This window comes from Anneissia japonica, unplaced genomic scaffold (assembly GCF_011630105.1).
Source record: "Anneissia japonica isolate Jap-2015-1 unplaced genomic scaffold, ASM1163010v1 scaffold7370_len818893_cov191, whole genome shotgun sequence".
In the NCBI taxonomy this organism is placed as follows: domain Eukaryota; kingdom Metazoa; phylum Echinodermata; class Crinoidea; order Comatulida; family Comatulidae; genus Anneissia; species Anneissia japonica.
Genome location: NW_022687459.1, coordinates 142,684 through 164,262, shown reverse-complemented (window position 1 = coordinate 164,262; position 21,579 = coordinate 142,684). Strand labels below are relative to the sequence as shown.

The 21,579-nt window shown below is 34.6% G+C and overlaps 2 protein-coding genes across 4 annotated transcripts; one reads left to right on the top strand and one right to left on the bottom strand.

The window, feature by feature from the left end:
• Positions 1 to 3,923: 3,923 nt before the first annotated feature.
• Positions 3,924 to 8,506, top strand: LOC117119113 (50 kDa spicule matrix protein-like). The gene is made up of 3 exons (XM_033263928.1): positions 3,924 to 4,124; positions 7,105 to 7,449; positions 7,671 to 8,506. Exons 1-3 carry the CDS (start codon positions 4,055 to 4,057, stop codon positions 8,504 to 8,506), a joined length of 1,251 nt encoding a protein of 416 aa, XP_033119819.1. The 5' UTR covers positions 3,924 to 4,054.
• A 2,605-nt stretch (positions 8,507 to 11,111) lies between these two features.
• On the bottom strand, positions 11,112 to 21,050 carry LOC117118660 (palmitoyltransferase ZDHHC3-like). Of its 3 annotated transcripts, none has more exons than XM_033263337.1 (10): positions 20,918 to 21,050; positions 19,667 to 19,755; positions 19,167 to 19,246; positions 18,439 to 18,551; positions 17,972 to 18,033; positions 17,520 to 17,613; positions 16,475 to 16,547; positions 14,475 to 14,589; positions 14,062 to 14,187; positions 11,112 to 13,091 (listed from the first exon to the last, which is right to left on the bottom strand). In XM_033263337.1, exons 1-9 carry the CDS (start codon positions 21,034 to 21,036, stop codon positions 14,105 to 14,107), a joined length of 828 nt encoding a protein of 275 aa, XP_033119228.1. In that variant the 5' UTR covers positions 21,037 to 21,050; the 3' UTR covers positions 11,112 to 13,091; positions 14,062 to 14,104. The 3 variants fall into 3 exon arrangements, with proteins under 3 accessions (XP_033119228.1, XP_033119233.1, XP_033119219.1); XM_033263342.1 differs by having other exon boundaries at positions 11,112 to 13,080; XM_033263328.1 differs by lacking the exon at positions 11,112 to 13,091 and adding an exon at positions 13,420 to 13,763.
• Between the last annotated feature and the right edge of the window lie 529 nt (positions 21,051 to 21,579).

Below are 21,579 nucleotides of genomic sequence, written 5' to 3'. Positions count from 1 at the left end.
CACTAAGTCATGGGACATTTTTGCGCGTATGTAAAATATGATATTGTCGAACGTTATACCACATTATTATACAACCTTTCTACTAATTCGATAGTCGAAAAAGAAATGTTTCCACTTACATTACATGCGCCATTTTCGACGAATTCCCGTTCACAACAACGAAGGCCCACTGAACGTTATTGAGTCCTGGATGCTACACGAGTAGATACAGCGCGTATTTCGCATTATTCGCTATTAATTCCGAGACCGTAGACAAAATCATGTAGATGGACTGAGAAACATGCCGCGATGTTCCTACCGTTTTCATACTACTTTGGTTTTTAATTGTAAAATGGGAGGAGTTGCCATTTGAAGATGTTAGCAACGTGCGAGGGCGCGCTCTGCGTCTCTAACTGCTCTAACCCAACAGGCGACGGCGACGAATAATGGAGTCAAATTTAAATTAATTGTGACATTGTAGAAATACATAAATTGCAAATATTGATTATAAGGTATCTGTTGTAAATGGTATATAACCAAGAGAATGACGGATGGATAAACGGAATGGACTAGACCAAAGTCGATTAATCTTATTTGGATTAGTATTTTCTACAATTTTAGCCAAGTCTTACTAAAATAATAATTATTAAAATAGTTATTATAAGATATTTATCAATATCTTCATCGACATCATCATAATCTTTAACTTTATCATCATTCTCATCATCATCATTATCATCATCTTTATCATCATCATTATTATCATCTTCATCATCATCATTATCATTATTGTCGTCTAATATCATTATCATTATCATTATCATCATCTTCATCATCATCGTATATTTCCAATTTCTTTTGCAATAAATTTATTTTGAATCCTAATCTTAAACCATGATGATTATGATCCTTCTCGTCATTATCATTATCATTCATTATACCCTATTATAATATCATCGTTGTAATCCTGCCTCTCCTCCCCTGTCCTCGTCCCTAATGCAGACACAACAAACAATTTAGACTATTGTTAGAGTACCGTCTGTAGTTAAAGAGAATGGTTAGGCCATCTAGGCGACAGTTCCTATATTCAATCAACCAAGTATAGCCTATACTCCTGTAAGTATGCTATGATTCATGCGAAGAGACCTTTAATTTATAGCAGTAATCAAATCGCAATCGGTCAGAACGGATATGTAGCCACATATAATTCATTTTAGACGTTACAACAATTACTCCCGTCATTATCGTAATAATTAAGTAAACGAACAAAAATAAATTTATTGTCATATTAAGTGTGTATTTATAAGCCGTTAAAATGAAGAGTAACGTTTATAGGTAGTGTTAAAATTTAAAAAGCTGAGATAATCTATGTTGTATGATAGCAAATGTTAAAATGTGACTTATAATAAGTGATATAATTTTAAAAGGCATAGGCCTATGTCAGTTAAGCTTCATGAACGAGTACTTTCTCAGTGAATGAATATCCGTTATAAAATCAAGATTGTATTATTATTATTATTATTATTATTATTATTATTATTTATCATTATTATTATTAATACAAATAATATTACTATGATTATAATTATTATAAAAAAAGTAAACTTAATCAAAACATAAGCTCGAATAATTGCTTGTATAAACGCTTTTCATGTTGTTGAGTGTTTCATATATTATTGCATTATCCTTTTGCATTGCCCTTGCATTATGCAAAATAGTTTTCCTCTGTATAATTTTACAATAAAATGGGCTGATTTTAGGGTAGTCACCTTCACATTGAAAAAAAAAGAGAAGGTGAGGCCGCTGTATAATTCCTAAATGTGAACAATGATGATGGTGATAGCCAGGTGATAGCCTTGTAATCACGCCCTCTGCGGCTCAAGTGTGAACGCTACTGAGTCACTTGTCTAAACAAAGGTAATTTATCACAAATCGCTTGATGCTAAATCAAAGGATGTGAATCATGATGCTCTATTAACCGAACGATATGCTTAATCTCTGTCCACACACAGTTGTATGCCCATATATAGCCTTTATGTGCCTATATATGGTCATGATGTGATGTCATCATGACAATATTTAGGCATGTCGCATGATTTTGTCAAATAAAATTTATCTGTACAGACATCTGTTTTTACTACTACTGTACGATTTTATCGTTTTCCCATGACTATGACGTAATTTGATTTGATTTGTGAAAATATTTTTTTATCGTATACAAGATAAATCGTTATCGAATCGTGTGAGTGAAAACTTCTCTTAATTATTTCATTTTAAATATGAACATTTGCTTTTTAACTTTTTATCAATCGTTATCGTCATAGTGTAAACAGGCGTTTAAGCACAGATATGTATATCGAATTTTCCACGTTTTTAATGAGCTTCACTTTGATTCAAATCATAAGTAACAGATAATGCTCAAATTGCTGTAATCTTTTCATTAAATAAAATCCAGGTTCATTTGTATAATTCGCCTTGGTGTGTCTTTATACAATTACTGTTGCATCACGAGACGCAGGATATACTGAAAATATGGATATTAGATAATAGACCTAATTATTGTTATAACAAACTTTAATAGTCGAGCAAATTGAATACCAACGTTTGCAATTAACCTTATTAATGGACCGTGTGCAATCCGGCATTATACTGGCTTGACTAGGCCTAATCACCTATGTGGTTTGCTACTATTTTGTGTTGCTGTGCAATGATATAGCAATGCGTTGACATTAGACAGGGATAACGCAGCTCAGTGACCATTGTTAATTCTCCAGCAGTTAATTCCTCTAATGTTAGAGCATTTTTTTTTCAAATGTTATATTATGTCTACTTTTGTTGTGAGAAAGAAAAAAAAAACATATTAACTAATTATCCCATTTTTATTCTTATTTTATTTATTGTTGCATTATTTATTTATGATTCCAAACTTTGCCACTGCTTCTTTTGATTTGTTTACTCGTTCTGTGCTTGGGTTAAGCAATGATCACGGCTGCTTGTGGGTTGGGAGGTGCCTAAATACGTGGGGTGCAGCGCTTCGTATCTGCAAAGAAAGGCGCTTTACAAATGTTCTGAATGGATTTGATTGGATTGTATATAGCCTGAACATGTTGGCAGCGGCAGTGGAGTATCTACGAATTACTAATATGAGGGAGGTGATGCTGATGGTACGGTCCACAGACCTGTAGACACACCATCACTGGGTAGTCGTGTAGTGTGCAGACACACGGCTCTTCAATAGTGTAGGCCTATTAAATACGTTTATATCCAAGCATCTGGATACATAAGCTCACTGAAACATTTAGTGTCTATGTGGAACAGACATTCGTAATATTAATATACATTGCAAACTTTAAACACAACTTGTACTAATTTGGAATTTGTACAGTCATAAACAAATATTTCAAAAAGGAATCCTTCTCTCGAGATTACTTAAGACTCGCGTAAAAGGGCGTTTTCCGATGTCTAGTCAACTGACCATCATCTTCAAGAATTCACTGACCTTTTTAATCTATAAAAAGCTGAATCACAAATTTAAGGCAACTGGTAACGTGACCGTTTTGTCGGAAGGACGTTATTAGACTGAACAAAGTGATCTAATTGGGTATCTACTCTCACCGATATACCTAATTATATTAATTGGAGTGTAGCGTAACCTGTAAAGGGTGTGTCGTGCTCTATCTCCTAGTGTTAGCAAGATCGTGAATTGATACAAACGCCTTAAATCTGAACTTAAAATACTTTTTAAAGCTTTAAACTATATATCTATTCGCTTAGTTTTCGGGGGTTTTTTTTTATTGGGTTTCTTTATTTATATTTTGATGCCTTGTAATTGTTTTGCTTTAAAAATGTAGGTCTTATAAAAAAAAACCGAATACTAAGTATATTTCTATCCATCTGAGTCATGATATGTTTCCTGTATTGCTCACGCTAATTTGCCGGTTGGCTTTAATTTGCAGTCGAATGCCTGCATCCTAAAGGCTGTGACAAGCCAAAGAAAGTCCCGTCACGAACCCGGGAACACTCTTGCAAGTTACGGTACTTGTTACACCTATTTATTGCAAACTTTAAAAGGAAAATGTCGTTTTTGAGTTGCGTTACGCGGAATAGACAAATAGTGATTCTTACGCTCTTAGTGATAATAATCGGTAAGTCAATATATTCTGCATTGTTAGTCTTAGTATTGCACCTCAGTAAACTTTTGTAAACTATTATAGCAAACCCTCGGTTGCAATGCTCAAAACAAGTAGCATATTTCGTTGTTAGGCCTAACTTTGAAGATTATGTTGGATACATATTTTCACCAGTTATCACAAAACAGTAATTAAAACAATCCGCTAATTAACAGTTGCACCTGATAATGCGTTTAATAATAAAAAAAAATAATTATAAAATAATATGCGGCAGATATTGGAAGAACGACATTTTTTTCCAAATACGCATATTTTTAAAAGTCTGTTGAACTACCGGTAGTTTTTTTTTTTTTTTTTTGACAGAATTTAGCAAGTTACTATCAAATTAATAAAGCGACAGTGTGCCACAGGGGCGGATCCAGAAAAAAATGTGGTAGGGGTCGGTTGCGACGTGTGTAGCACTGAATGGGGGAGGGTGGGATGTTGATGTTTGAGATTTTTGTTTAGAAATGCTTGACCATAGACATGGAATTTAAATCGAAAATTAGATTGTTTTGGAATACCGTGCTTCCCTTTCTCATTTCTTTTCTCTTCTTCACTATTTTTCCTTTTTTGCCGAGTATCCCCAGTGGTCACCCTGTACCATATCCGAAGGAAAACTTGTAAAACTTTTCGTTGATCGCGCAAGAGACGGACTTGCAACGCATCGTAATGAAACAGCGATAAGGGGAAACAGCTTCATGACAAATTCAATTCAATTCAATAATACATTCTATTGCAGACGACAAAATACATTAAATATTACAAAGTCCGGGGTATTAAAGTAAAACTTTTAACTGCTAAAAATACTTTATTAAAATGGAATCCATTCATATGCCTGCATACATTTTGTTGTCGAGATTTGCTCTAATCTTCTTAATTTCAACAATGAAATTCCGGAAACATCACATCATTGACACGCGAATGTCGCGTGATTGTCACAAACTTTCTCTTTTATCCAAAAATGGCGTGCATTTCGATACTTTCGATACATTTCGAGTATGTATTATAATATCCTTTCTCTTTTATGGTTTGTACATATCTGCAACACCCACTAATTCGAGGCTACCTTTATGACCTGAAAATGTTAAGCACCCCTGGAGTTCAAAACAACGCTGCCCGTATATGTACCGGTGTTACTCCTATATTGCTTAAATGTATTTATTCATTCAATCAGACAACCTGTTATAATTAAATTACTTATTATGACTTAAAGCTCTCCATCTGAATGAACCATCATATTTGCGCTCAATGCTTCCTAATATAGGCTACTCCATCTCGCCGTCTCCGCTCTTCCACTCAAAACTTTTTGTCTGTCACCAAGTACCGTACCAAAAACTCCGGTCAATGTTCTTTCACTTATATTTCTGCCTTTTTTAGAACCACCTTCCAAATAACATAACTTCTAACTTTCTTTGCAACTTTAAGTCACAACTTAATACCTATATCTTTTCCGGTGACTATTCACATGCGTTGCACCTTTGGTCTTATTTTTTGGAATGGGCGCCATATAAATGAAGGAAGAAAAATGCCTGATATTACTGGCCTACAATATATCATAAAATGACTCAATAATATGCATTTCAGTGCTCGTAATAAAATTCATTCCTAAAAGTTCAGATTTCGTGCAATAAGTTCAAAATAAGCATGAGCTTAAATCAGATACTGACAGAGCCTCAATGTATAAATATCATATAAAAAGTATAAACTAGGGTCAATTAGACGCTTAGTGTCAGGCTATCCCGTCTCCGAATGGAACAGTCCACTGGGGTTATATACTCATTCCTTTAACCTGAGCGTCATTTAATAATTGTGAAATGACATATCCCTTTTGACGTTTTGTTGGCACTTTCACGAAAACTTAAACTCTGGAATAGTTTCTACACTGTCGGTCTGCATAATAATTTGAAGGGAGAGGAGCTGTGCTTTGTGGCCAGTGACGAGTTATGGGGTTATAAGTGAAGGGCCTTTTCAGGCACCAAATAACTGAAGTTCCCACCTTATTTTGCCAGTTAACCTCCTTAATCGTCGAGCATATCCTCTACGACTTAATCTACGCACTCCCCTCATCATTCCCCATGCGAATATTCGACTATATATTCGAATTAAAATTTTTGCTAAAATGATTTTGTTTGGAATAAAAATATTAATTTCGTAGTTTAGTATATTAAAGTAGGTATCGTTTGATAGACAAGTTAAACTTGTATGTGCGTAGCATTAAAACAGTGAAAGTAGGCCTACTTGTTGTTGGGCATAAGCACTGTAGGCCTAATACATTGGCCTACAAAATGACTTCAAATTACATTAGATGACATCTGACCTAAATCTTAACCGCGTTAAATGGGGATTTCCAATAAATTTTCATCAATTTCTGGTCCAAACATTCCGATATCTTTTTCGGGTCGGCATAAATTTAAGTCATGATTGCCAAAAATAAAATAAAAAAATGTTGAGCCTTCATTGTCTATAAGCATATTTCTTTTTTATGTAGGCGTCACTTAGAAATTATGATGTGAAAACCATTTCAATCATGGGTGTTTGATATAAAAATGCTGTACATTACTGTGTCAAAACGTCTTAGTAGGGGTCTACAGAATATTTACAAAAAGTAATCCTATATGTCTCGGTATGCCGTCCCCGGCAGATGCACAAACGTACAAAGGAGGATACGTTTTTTTTTTGTTATTATTATTTTTTTTCATGACAAAGCACAATCTATTGGCACGAAATGTGTCTCTATAGTTTGTGCGTAAGTTTTTGCCTTTTCATATTTTATTAAATTTTTTATATTATCAATACCTTGGTTTTGATCCAATCGATTCGGCGATAGCGTGTAGCGATTGTATGTAAACCAATAACTTATGGAAACTTAATAAAGTGATTAATAATAGGCCTACGTGTCTTAATACTTAATATTTACGTCTATTTAAATTTGATCTTTTGTTACGGTTTACAGAGTATGGGAATGGACTCCAACTGTTCGCTAGCGGACCAAAGCAACCTGTTTCAGTCGGAAAAAATGCTATACTTCTCTGTTCATACTCTCCATACGTTCCTAATGTGGACATAGCGTGGTCCAAGACTATACCTGGTACTTATAGGAAAACGAACGTGATAACGAAACGGAACGGACGTGTTTCGAACAGCGTTGGATTTGATCGTATGAGCTTTGAACCATATAGTCAGGCCAACATGGTCATCAGAGCTGTCGAAATGAAAGACAGTGGTACTTACATTTGCGAAGTAACTGAACCGGGCTACCATCCAGTGTCGGCTGAGGCAACTCTCAAAGTAACACGATGTAAGACTTAATACTGTATTATTCATTTTGGGACAATTTCAATATTATTCAGGGTCTTGTCATATTAAAATAACTAGTTATACAGTAATATCTCCCTCATACTTAATACATTATATGAATTAATATGATTTTCTTAATTAAAATTTGTCATAGGAAAAAAACCTAAATCCGATATGCGTCTTTCTACCTCCTTAAACCGCATTTGTTTCTTTTTAACAAAGCTGCCGTACAGCCACCCCAACAACCAACAAGACCACCAAACGCACGACCAACCTACCCAAGAATTAACGTACGTACGGTAAATGTCAGACCAGGTGGTGCCGGTGGAACCGGAACTGGTGGAAGACCGGGAACTGGTGGCGGTACTGGAACCGGTGGTACAAACCCGGGAACTGGTGGCTTTAACCCGGGAACTGGTGGCTTTAACCCGGGAACTGGTGGCTTTAACCCAGGAACTGGTGGCTTTAATCCTGGAGCTGGCGGTGCTGGTCCCGGTACAGGTGGCTTTAATCCAGGAACCGGTGGAGTTGGTCCAGGAACTGGAGGAGTTAATCCCGGAACCGGTGGCTTCAATCCCGGTGCCGGTGGTGCTGGTCCCGGAACCGGTGGCTTCAATCCCGGTACCGGTGGTGCTGGTCCCGGAACCGGTGGCTTCAATCCCGGTACCGGTGGTACTGGTCCCGGAACCGGTGGCTTCAATCCCGGTACCGGTGGTACTGGTCCCGGAACCGGTGGCTTCAATCCCGGTACCGGTGGCTTCAATCCCGGTACCGGTGGTACTGGTCCCGGAACCGGTGGCTTTAATCCTGGAACTGGTGGTTTTAATCCCGGAAATGGTGGATTTAATCCCGGAAATGGTGGATTTAATCCCGGAAATGGTGGATTTAATCCCGGAAATGGTGGATTTAATCCCGGAAAAATCGTTTTAATCAATCAATCAATCATTAATCAACTAATCAACCATCAAACAAATCAATCTATCTATCAATCATTTAATGAATCATTTATAACGCATTATACGATGTTTCTATGCGTGTCGTGTCGTGACAGAAATTAAACATGTGACCCGTCCACTGACTAAGCCTCTAATTCTTATTTCTTATCTTTGCTTTTTTTTCCTTTTTTTTTTATAGCGTTCATCGGTGATGGCGGTTCCTCGGGTAAGTTTAGCCATGTTTTTATTCTTAATTAATAAACTTACTCTCTCCCAGAGAAGCTAAGGTAACTGAACACAACTGCATTAGAATGAATAGGTAACGGAAAAAATCTAGAAAATTCTAAGAAGTATAATTAAAATATTGAATTGCCCTAAGTCTATTAAAAGAATCAAGTTTTGCTGAGTTCGTTACGGCACTGGACACCACTATTTCCACACCCGCAGATTCATCAACATTATTTATATATATTTATAGCAATACCGGTATAAAGTTTACCTCTATTATATCATGATTTCTTAATTAAAAAAGTATCTCTCTTCGGAGATCCCGTCTTGTCGTCAAATTCTTAAAAAAAGAGGGCGTATCATATTAAACTGACTTTACTAAAATCTAATTGATTACCAGCCATTTTAATTGCCCACTGTTCTAATTTTTTGAAGAAAACATACCAAGAATATCAATTAAAATGCTCCTTTCAATTGAGAGGTAAACAAAATGTTTAGACATTAAAATGTATACATTATTTTTTTACACAGGTGTTTGTGTCCGGCCAGTTGTTCTTCTAGTGACGGTAATGCTCATTCTTGGTGGCGCCCTTTTGTGACAGCGATGATTATTATTTTTCTGTAGTAATAATACATTGTTTACATTTACATAACTTGTAAATATTAATTATTTTGTCTTCAGTAAATGTGAAAACATTGCCTTTGTTCTCCTCCACATTTGTAACTTTTCACCACAATGCAGTGTCATAGGATCACAAGCTTTGGAATCAAAATGCTGTTGTATATATAAAACTCCCCTTCGGCCTACATTATGGAACAAGGTGACAATCAGTATATATAATAATTGGAAATTATTTTTAGTATTAAAAAAATATATAATTATATAATAATTATCAATACTGTATTAATCCAATATATAATTATTATTACTTTAATTGGTTATACAATTGATTTTAATTATTTATATAGACCTACTTATATAAATATATATATATTTATATATATTTTTATATTATACAATTTACAATATAATTAGAGAAGGTTGTCACGGATGAGACTAGTATTAAATAAAACTCTTGGGAAATCTACGTTTGATATTAACGATTCATACTAAAAAAAGTTATCCTTCACATTAGATAAATACAAAAGAAATGTCATGATTTGATTAAATTACATATGCAAAATGTAAATTTCTTACATACAATACATCATATTAAATAATGCATCAACATACAAAGCGAGTTAAAGACTATAGATAGGCCTATGTATGTATAAGCAATAACGTATTGTAACTTTTTGTGTAAACTCCGGTCATTTTTGTACAATAACGAATGGGATATTTGAAAAACATTGTGCATTACGCACGCATCGGTGTCGTGTTCATTGAAGCACCTCCCCAATACCCGAGTGCCATTACCCCCACCAAAAAAGTTCCCTTACCGCCGCCCCCGCCTACCCACGCTACAGGTGATTCCCCCACTGGAAAATTACTTATAAGTCACCTTAATTTAATTTAATTTATTTCAACCTTCCCCCATTTTAACATTCATCCCCCACCTCATGCCAATACTCCTACGCTACTGGCACGCATGAACCGATATTTCGGATACTACAATTGCATGAATGTCTTCCCTGAGCAATTACTACTGACCTAATTTGGTGTATTTGCATAAACAAGCCTGTGAAAAAGTAGATAGCGGGCCGTATATTTTCATTTTTGTAGCTTCTGTTGCCATGAATGTGATAGAATATATAATTAGCTCCAACAGCGTCTCTACAATTTAACCCCTTATCACAACCCTCCATCAATTTTCCAAGCTCTAGCTTGCTACTTGAGGAGCAAGGTCAATTAAAGAAATCTAATTAAATGTATAGAGTATTTAACTTTTCCCTGTCCATCAAAAATCAAAAAGCATTACTCATACATTTTAACTGCTACCCTCACGTCGGCACTGTTATTCAGAAGGTTGTTGACATTTCATTTTAATTATTTATTCTGCCAATAGTGAATTTCCATAAGGTATTGAGGCAATATGGTCATAAAGTCGGCGAAAATAATAATTGATTTTCTTTAGCCGTTTTATAGGGCTCCTCATGAATGGCATACACGGCTGCCTGATATTATATTTTAAGATCTGAATGTATTTTAATGAGATGAGAAACACGCGGAGGAACCAATTGAACTTTGGTTAGTACTTTTTATGATGGCAACCACAAAAGAAAGGGCTATGCTTGTTCGAGCAAAAGAATGACCCGAGTGCCATTTCTGGTCATCAATTAAAACAAGACGGCAGGGGGCGGGGGTGGGGGAGCTTGGCTACTTTGGTCCAAAGCCAATACCTAGTTTAGCCCACTACGGTATGAGTGAAAAAATATAACAAAAATGATGTTAGGTACCACCAAGGCTCATATCAGATTTATATGCAGACAAAAACACTGAGTATGTTTAAAAAAGCGCCCTCATGGGGGAATATTATCAACCAACAGAATTAATGCAATATTTTCATTTAGAAGGACAAATGCCTTTTAATTCGTCTTTCATTTTCAAAAACAATAATATTATGTATGACATAGTACAAAGATCTACATAATCCGTCATTATTATGATTAATATACAATATTACTTTTTATTTTCTAAACATAATTATGAATTTATGATAAAAGTCAGGATTATGAATTCTTTGGTGTTATTTTTACTTCTTAAAACAAAAAAATTTCATTTTAAAACAAATATTCCACATTTAGAATAATAAATTACTGTATTATATTACCATATAGATTATACAGTATCATACTAAATATAAACAAGAAGTGATATAAAAATATGTACATCAACCTGTTAGTTCCCATCCTAACTTTTATTTTTTACAGATATGTACACACTAAATATAGTTTAATTAATTAATGATAAAAATTATTGATACCATGTTAGTCAAAATCAAATACAATTTCAATCTATAAAACATAAGAATTAAATAATGTTAATATAATATAATTTAAGAATTGCTTGCTATTGCTATTTTACACAAACACTAAAAAATTTTAAACCATAAATATTTAATTATAATAATGGTGATAATTGTAGTGGATGACAATGACGATGAAAATGAAGATAAATAAAGAGGATCATGATGATGATGACTATAAGAAGAAGATGATGACGGTTATGATGATGATGTGGTGATGGTGATGATGATAATGAAGATGATGATGCTGATAGTTGAGGTGGTGTTGGTGATTATGATGATGACGACGACGATGACGACGATTATAATGATGGCAAAAAATGATAATTGTGCAGCACTAATGTAGCTTATTTTATGCAGCTTTTCGATTAAACATTCTTAAAGCAAATTTAAGTCACTTGGTCCATATACAGTAGATTCAAAGTCATAATCATAAACTGATATGCGGAATAACACAGTTTTCTAGCTAGACATTAGAATTAGTAAAATCACAGTATTCACACCAACTAAAATTAAATCACATGATCCCTAAACCTTGCATGATTACAAATTGCTTAAATTATATAAAATATTTTCGCATAACTTGAAATATCACTTTATAAATGGGGAGTGGAGTTAATTAGTTTGCCTTCCAATCCAAGGGTCCTGGGTTCAATTCCCGTCACGGCAACATGATTTCTACTCACGATCATAAACAACTCCACTCCTTAAAACACATGAGACGTTTATGTTTCAGTTTTTACTGTACCATGATTGGCCGATGAGCCATCCAGCTATTATAGTAGAGATCAGGGATTTTACATGGTCTTGGAATACTTGCATCAAACTATAAATGGCCCTAAAATACATCCCATGGTCCCAAATATGTCATTGCAACTATATAAATTCATCAGATGATTATAATCATATAGGCACGTTTTGTTTACCTTTGTACAAATGAGGCACGCACATTCATGTGAAGCACACACATATATCTGAGTCAAGCACATATGTCTGAGGCACGCACATACGTGTGAAACACACACATGTCTGAGGCACGCACATACACCAGAGGCACACACATACATCTGAGGCACACACATACTGTACATCTGAGACACGCACATACATCTGAGGCACGCACACACATGTGGGGCACACACATACATATGAGGCGCACACACACGATGCATGAACATACACCTGAAGCACGCACACACATATCTAAGGCACGCACACTCACAGAAGACCCTACAACTTTTCATCAAAATTCTACTAATTATTAAAGATTCTAATATTTCCATGAAAGAAAGAAAGAAAAACATTTTTTTTTACTCAATACTAACGAAGAGATCATACTTTGGTCACAATATGTTTTAGTACTAATTATTATCTGAATCGGACCACCAGAATAAAAACAGACTGGAGTGATCATGATGATATACATATGTTGCCTTGCAGACTTGTCCTCCTCTCTTTCGATGTGGATAAAACAAATTCATACAGACACGTTTTGCGGTTGAACTGCACAGGGACCAAAACAATTATAGAGAACAAATTTTAAAAAAAAGAGAAGTTGCTTAATTGGTGTTGTTTCTGAACAGAGAACCATCAGTGCAACTTAAAGCCAAGCTTAGGAGGAAACAAATTTTTTGAAGACTCAAGTGCGGTTAAAAAGGTTGGTTGTGCCCCTTTAAGACCAGGTTTTAAATATTTTAAAATCTGCGCCTCATTATATGTTCCCAAGTTTTTTTGTCAAACACCATTTTTGTGTCTTACAAAAATCAGTTGTACAGCATATCACAATTTTTTTTTTCTCACTGGATCCATTATCTGTTCCCAAGTTTTTTGTCAAAAACCCTTTTTGTGTCTTAGAAAATTCAATTCTACAACATATCCCAAATATTTTTTTCCTCCAGAGCCTGGCTATAAGCAAGTCATGAACCAATTTGTATCAAAAGGGCATGAATGACAAAAACAGATTTGAATATAGTTATTTTAAGTTCATATGCATTCTCATAGTGAATTGTGGTGTTCTCCAACTTCCTATTATCTACCCTTTGACCGCAGCAGACCAAGATTATTCCTGAGATTGCCCTTGTCACGTTCCAGTAGAAACTTTGACAGTGTCATCAAAGTCTGTTCAGATTAACTAGCAGATAATGCAGGACATAGAAACCTCAGTAGAAACAATGATAGTGAAAGTTCTGAAAAACATAACCACTCACATTACAAACAAGATCCTTAACCTAAAGCTCTGTCCACACTGTTGTATGCCCATATATAGTCATGATGTGCCTGTATATGGTCATGTGATGTCATCATGACCATATTTAGGCATGTCACATGTTTTTGTCAAATAAAATTTGATAGTCTGGACAGGGCTTAAAAATATTTTTCTTTACTAATTGGCTAACTTTAAACAATTTGACAAAATTTGACAAATCACATGACTGAATCAAATATTGTGGAATGATAGATTAGCCTAACAAGGCAACTGTTTACCTGATTGGCTGACTTGCATTAATAGTTGTTCATGATTGGTTGATCATACTTCTTGGGTGAAGTTGGGAGGAGTAATAGTGGGGAAACGACCAGTTGAGAATGGACACAACCAACATAATCTTGAACCTGTTATAAAATCAATATACAGTATAAGACAACATTATTGTGTACAATGGAAACTATATATAAACATTAAATCAAGTAGGATGTACTTTAATGGTTATTGGTGATATTGGTGATGATGATGATGACAATGATTGTGATAATGATAATGATGATGATGATGACAATGCTGCTGCTGATGATGATGATGATGATGATGATGATGATGACATTGGCACAGATGATGATGATAATAATTATGATAATAATGGTGTATTAATAGGATTACAGGTAGTTTTTTCCAGCCATACCTCTTCCAAATACTTCCTTCAAAAGTTCTGTTCTACTTTTCTCAACCTGATGTCTTGAACCCTTGTTCCGCTTGACTTGTTCAACTGCTGTTTCATCTTCTAAAATGGCTGATATCTGCAACCAAGTGATTTTTAAATAAATCTAGTTTTATAAATTAATAAGATAATGAACCTATAATGAAACGAGTTGCCATTTGGTGACTTTTATGGGTTATCCGGGAGATCTGTAGTATCTTTTTCATATAATTGACAATTGTCATTTGTTATTTGATGTCTGTATTTACTTTTTTGTCGAATAAAGAAATGAAAATTAAAAAGATATCCAATTACCAACAATGATAATAAATTATAAACTTATACAGTACAAAACTATTTTCTTTTTTTTTTATACAAGTTTAGGCCCAAAGCCAAGGATACATTTATAAATTATACATTTAAATACTTGTTTATTATTATTTTTTAGAGGTAAAAGTACAAATTAATATTGACATAAAGCAGGGGTGGGCATAAAATCAAGTCGGAGGGCCAAAGTGAATTTCTGATTTAACACAGTGCGCTTCTAAAAACCTCCAAGCACTGCTTTTACACCACTTTATTCCCAGTTTCAATATTACTTTTTTCATATGATCGATGTCAGGCTGTAAAAAACAAGGTGTTTTCTAGCCAATGTTGCTTGGCGGGCCGCACACATAGGGTTTTTATTTCATATTCGCGGGCCGCAAAAAAGTCACTGTCGGGCCGCACTTTGCCCACCTGTGACATAAAGAGACCTACTTTAAGTCACTTGATTTACGTAGCCTAAAGCAATGTCAAGACTATAGGCCAATCATGACTATATATAGGTGTGGAAGAGTGAGTAAACGTGTTGACCTCTTTCTTGGCGCGTAGTAATTGCACCGTGAAGTATTGCATCCAGGTACTTAATTAAGCTGTCTGAATGTTACGTAATACTGTATGCGCGTAATGATCTTGCTTGTCTGGGTATATATAGTGGTTTTCACGTGGTTGCTGGCTGTTGAACACATCCATCGTTACGTACGGTTTGCCGGTTTGGCAACGTAAACTTAATAGAATAAGTTTACAGGTATGTTAATGAATTGTTAATCATTGTACCTTGATAACAGTAACGCTATACATTGTGATATCTTTAACGATGTTTGATAATAATTTATTTATAATTGATTCGAGTATCAGTGTAGGTAGTATTTCTCGTGTTTGCAACCGAGAAATGGTGTTAGTGGATGATAGGTATGCATGCCGCAATGGTACAGCTGTGTGAAGCTGTAGTGTATTATTGGACTCGTTTTATATTTTCGTTATCTTTACATCGCTAAACAATTATAATGGTTCATTCCTAGATTGAATACTGTTGTATGGCATGTACTGTAGGCAGCTAACGATGGTTGTGTTTCTCCAAAGTTAGTTCTTGTTTAAATCCAGGTATGCACATTGTTATGTAACTATGCATTGATGTTGTAATGGTTAGGTAATATTGTTAAATGATTAATTGATGTAATGGTATTGTGTAGTAATGCATGATGTAATAATGATGTATGTACTGAAACTGTAATTCTGCTGTCTTACAGGGGGTTTTTTTTGTTTGTTGTGTCGATGTGTACACATCGACAGATGATTGATATTGGTGAACGTGAATCTCGTAACATTGACGATTAAAAGAACCTGGAACGTTATGGTTGTCGTTGTCTTGTTTGTTCAGTCAACCTAAACTACCACATAAGCATACAAAAGTTTTTGTCGAAGAAAAATTTGATAGCATAGACAGAGCTTAACAATTTTACAAAACCAACCATGAACTCTTAATGGCTAATGTGAAACACCAAATAAAAATAATCATTGGTGATGTCATTATATATTTCAAATATACAGAGGGCACCAAAATAATGGAACACAAAAATATAGAGAGCGCCAAGATAAAGAAACCACAAATATATAGAGAGCGCCAAAATACAGGGACATAGAGTTCATAGAATTTTACTTACTTGATCACAGCCTATTGCACAAACAAACAGACCAAACAGAATACTTTCCACAATTAAAACAATCGTGTGTGCTCTGCTGGCAAAACACAGAAATAAAAAAAAATATTAATAATATGCTAGATTGACAATTATAATTTCATAATGGAAAATAATAAAACCTTCAAGGCAAATCTAAATAACAAAATTTGTATTATTCATTTAAAAATGCACAATAACTCATTCTAATTAAATCTCCAAGATCATATGCAAACACTAATAGATTTTTTATTGATTTTCTACATTAATTGAATTTTTAAAATAACCACAAGCATCTTATCCAATGAGTGCATCAAAAAAATTTCCAAAAATATGCATTTTCCATAGCAACGGCGAGTATAACACATCAGTAAGGATGAACCCACCACCTTAACTTCATAAGTAATTTTCATGCAAATGGGATATTACAGGTAAGTTACATGTTAACTGGCTACACGACTACAGTCTTCCTTTTGTTCATATACTTACTTGCGTTAACATTTTTCTATGCACACTGTACTGTATTATACACCCAAGCCATATGTTTTCTCCTTTTATTTTTCATTGTACTAGCCTAGGCGCTCTTAATGTAAGTGGCTTTCAGCTTTTTCTTCATTGATCGACGTGATTGTATTCTTTATTTTCTGTTTTGTGTATGGATGCACCATCACAAAGGCTTGCATGGCGAGTATCAATAACAAAAATCATCAAACTTTTGGTACACCACCATGTGTAGAAATATGATTTTTGAGGTAAAGTTGCCTCTCTCAACACTTTACTGAGATTGCTCTGATAGTCATCACGAGAGTTTATTGTTTTACTTTTAGTGTTGCTTAGTTTTTTTTTTTGTGTGTGTGTGTTATAATTAAATTATTATATTCAGTCCGTTCCTGGTACATGCTTTTAAATAAATATTATATAATTTATCAATATACTGTACTCTTAATTCCATGTTATAATTATTTAATCATTATATGGTTTCATGATGCATTGGTAAATTATACCAATATTATATAATATTTCAACTTACACTTTGGCATTGTGTTCAGGAAACTTAAGGTGTTTAGATGAAGTTGTTGTCCAACATAGAATAATGAGAACAATTGAATAAACTGCAGCGAGACCTGGAAAAATATTAAATAAATATCGAGAGATTATAATTTTTGACATACTGCAGATTTTAGATGACCAATTGAAGGTAAGATCAATTATATAAATTAAATACATAATGTCTGTGGAAAAATCATAAGTACTATTCCCGACAAAATTTCACTAATAAAGAAATTCAGAGGTTGTAGATCACATCCGCTGGAATGCTCTAACATTTGTGTATACTTTATACAGTCAATAAAGTGCGCCCTCTTTAATGAGATTAGTTTTTGTACTTTGCATCTCACACACTGCGATCAATCGTGTAGGCCTGAGATATGTTTGTTTAACTATCAAATCATTTTTTTAAGCATACAGTAGGTGAATACTTACCAACATAAAACAAGAATTGTATAAAAAATTTCTGATTAAATTCACCAACGCAATTATTAATCCTGAAATAACAACAACAAAAAAAGAAATAGTGAATGAATAGTGTTTCATCCACATTCAACATTAGATACAAAAATTACTGAATGGAAAATGCAATAAATGCAATGAAATGGTTAAATTATTATAATGATAATAATGATGATGATGATTATGATAATAATGATTAAAATGATGATGATGATAGTGATGATGATGATGTTGATGTGATGATGATGTTGATATGATGAAAATAAATGATAACAATAATAATGATGATGATGGTGATGACTAAGTAGACACAAGATGACATAGATGATGAAGATGGTGGTGATGATAATAATGATTATGATGATGAGGACAAAGATGATAATTATGATGATTACTGTATAAATAATTCAAGAACAAAAATGATTAACATCTGCATTTACCATGGACAATGGTGATCCATTTTACGAATACACCTTTGGCAGATTCTGCAGTGGTGTGCTCTAGGTGGTCGATATGCCTCGCACTTCTGACATATACTCCAATTTTCACCATCCTGCCCGAAACAAATGGGAAACATATAGATTTGGGAAATTGCAAGTATTAGTTCATTAACAGCAAAATTATACTGTAGATGAAGTTATTTGATCATCTTAGCAAAATCATATATCAATTCAGTGCTTATGAATAAATCAATTCAATACAAACGAATAAAAAGCATTTAAAAAAAAAACAATTTTAACAATTTTAGTATTATAGGAGTAATGTTCCCGCTACGTCCCCAAATATTTGCGAAAAAAATTAGCAAGTGATTCGGGCGGGAATCCAACCCACGACCTCCAGACAACTAGCCCGTTTGCAGTGCCTGCTGATGCTTAGGGGTAGGTTTCAGCGCTGGTCACTTTGCGCAAACTTGGTGGTCTTGTGTTTATGGCGTCGGGCTAATTGTCTGGCAGTCGTGGGTTCAATTCCACCCAAATCATTTCCAATTTTTTTCGCAAGTATTTAGGAACGTACAGTACTGAGTATCCGGTACAATAACACATCAGGTAAGGCAAAACATCACAATGATATTTTCCTTACGCAAACTCGCATCAAAACAATTTAAATAATATTTATTGTGTTTACAATTTATTGCTCTTGTATATAATATTAATAGTACATTGTATACCTGAGATAAAATGTTCTTTGGAATTACACCAAACCTCATATCAGAAAAATCAATAGCAGCTGCCGGCAATGGAACGATTCCTGCAAAGAAATAATTATATATTTTACATTGCATTTAAATAAAACATGCTGACCTATTTTTTGTTAGATTCCTCACAAATGCCACAACAGCATTTGAAATCCCTTTATTTCCTAGCAACGCCATCTAGGTGGTTGATACAGTTGAGTACATCCAATTCTAGGCCATTATTATCCTGGTTAAAGATGTTAATAATTTTAAAAATTATACACAACTTTCATAGCTTTTTTAACTGATGTAACTTATTTAATGACATTGTATCTCTATTTTGTGTCTTATATAATTCTGGAGACTTCTATAGTTTGTAAAATACATATTTTATAGATTTACTGGATATTTTGTAAGCACTTTCTGGCACATCATTAGTGAACATAGAAAGAATGTACAGTTACTTTAATAATTTTTTTGTTGCTTTATACTACCTGGATCAGCTATCACTGCTCGTACATGAGAGGTAATAAGAAGAAACACTATGAGGTTGAATGCAACTGCATGGAAGTAACCACTGACACTGCAATAAGAAAATAAAAACAACATGATCAGATTTTAACAAATAGAATTTACCCAGACTGTAGTGTAAGGTCTGTGAGGGGAATATATCCTCCATGCAAAACTTAGGCCTATAAATCCATCCAAGCATTTGGGAAAATAAAGGCCGATTTCAGAGCAGATTTTGCCGAAAATTAGCCTATGACCTAACCTTAAATATATGGGCCACTGGATAATAGTTGACCTTTACTAGAATATGCTGCAACAAACTCTATAAACATTTACACAGACACAGTTAGGCTCTACTGTACTACAGACAGGCCTACTGACCTGTAACTACACTAGATAGGGCGGTCGTTGGGATTCGACAACATTCATAAAATATTCATATTTATGAATCTGCTGCATAGATTTACGCCGTTGCTACAGATACGATAACGTATCTATTCTTAACTCCCGTTTGCTAAAGGTACGGTAAATTGCATTATCCAATAAAATCGCTTTTTATTAATTATTCAAAAATCACTCGCTGTGAGCCTGCTTTACTCCTGAATTGTTATACAAAAGTGACATAAGACAATATCTGTACAGTGTTGTTACATATGTTTCTTTAAGTGACTAACATTAACAATCCCTACAGTAATAAAATAACTTTATTATTATTATTGCTTCACAAATATGAGATTTGTAATATAATGGGTAGGGCTAGGCCCCTCACTGTAAATAATACTTGTATGCTTACTGTTTTTTCAATATTATTTTTAATGTATATTGTACACGGGATACGATAATTCAGTAAGGGCCAGCCTAGTCTAGAGGAGTAGGATTAACTCATTCAAGAATCAAGATAAATTTTAGGCCTACTTGCTAATAGTAATATGTCTTTATTATATATTTATTTGGCTTATTAGGCTAGGCCTAATAATCCATAGCATGTAAGACTACACACTACATAGACATGTTTCTAGGCCTATCACACATTCATGGAACAACATTCTTGACTGTTAAGCCTAGGCCTCTAGGACATCACACAGCGCTTCGACCCGCGCGAATTCTTTCCCAGCCAGCTACTCCTGATGTCAGATTAGGCCTAATCATGGCCCAGCCCACCCAGTTTGGCGTTTGTTAGGTTAGGCGGGCCTAACCATACAAACTTCTGTTGATGATAAATAATTTATAATTACCTCATTGCCATTGTTGGAAGAATAAGCCACTGAACTACAACATAATCCGCATATAATACCGCGGAATAGGTAATAATAAGGCATATGATTCCGCACGGATCCTTCCGAAACACCGCCATGTTTGTTTGCTGTGTTGTGGATGGGCCCAGGGATTGTGAAATCGAAGTTGCCAATAAATTTACAATTATTTTGTCCAATTTATTTTCTCTATGGTCCAATCGAGCAAAGTCTTGCCCAGGGAGTTTGACGAATTTGGGATATAGTGACAGAGATCGTCAGGTAATCAGGAGGTAAGGGAAGGAGAGAGGCCATAAGGAAGAAATGGGAAGGGATTCATGTTCAGGGGATATAGAGGATATTATTTTTGCAGGCAGTGGCGTAAGCCTGGTGCAGGGATGGCGCCAGCAGGGGTGGTAGGCTGTGGGTACCAGGCCCCCGAGCTCCCCCACCCATCCACTGACGGGAAGAAAAATGTATATGTATTTTTAACATATTTGTAAACCCCAAAACTGATTAAATAAACCTTTGAAACCCCTAAATTGTCATATTTGTAGGGGTTTCTCCCTGTCTCTTATACACATCTAGATGTGTATAAGAGACAGGTGGATTTCATTTGTGAATAATTATCAATCGAATCCGATTGTTTTAATAACAAAGAAATA

Bases quoted from the DNA above. Each gene is read 5' to 3' on its own strand.
- LOC117119113 (XM_033263928.1), top strand. From the start codon at position 4,055: ATGTCGTTTTTGAGTTGCGTTACGCGGAATAGACAAATAGTGATTCTT. The intron at 4,125-7,104 runs GTAAGTCAATAT...TACGGTTTACAG, and splicing joins GCTCTTAGTGATAATAATCG to AGTATGGGAATGGACTCCAA. The intron at 7,450-7,670 runs GTAAGACTTAAT...TTTTTAACAAAG, and splicing joins AACTCTCAAAGTAACACGAT to CTGCCGTACAGCCACCCCAA.
- LOC117118660 (XM_033263337.1), bottom strand. From the start codon at position 21,036: ATGGCGGTGTTTCGGAAGGATCCGTGCGGAATCATATGCCTTATTATT. The intron at 17,614-17,971 runs GTAAGTATTCAC...ATATTTTTCCAG, and splicing joins ACAATTCTTGTTTTATGTTG to GTCTCGCTGCAGTTTATTCA. The intron at 14,188-14,474 runs GTATGGCTGGAA...ATTTTATAACAG, and splicing joins GAAGGAAGTATTTGGAAGAG to GTTCAAGATTATGTTGGTTG.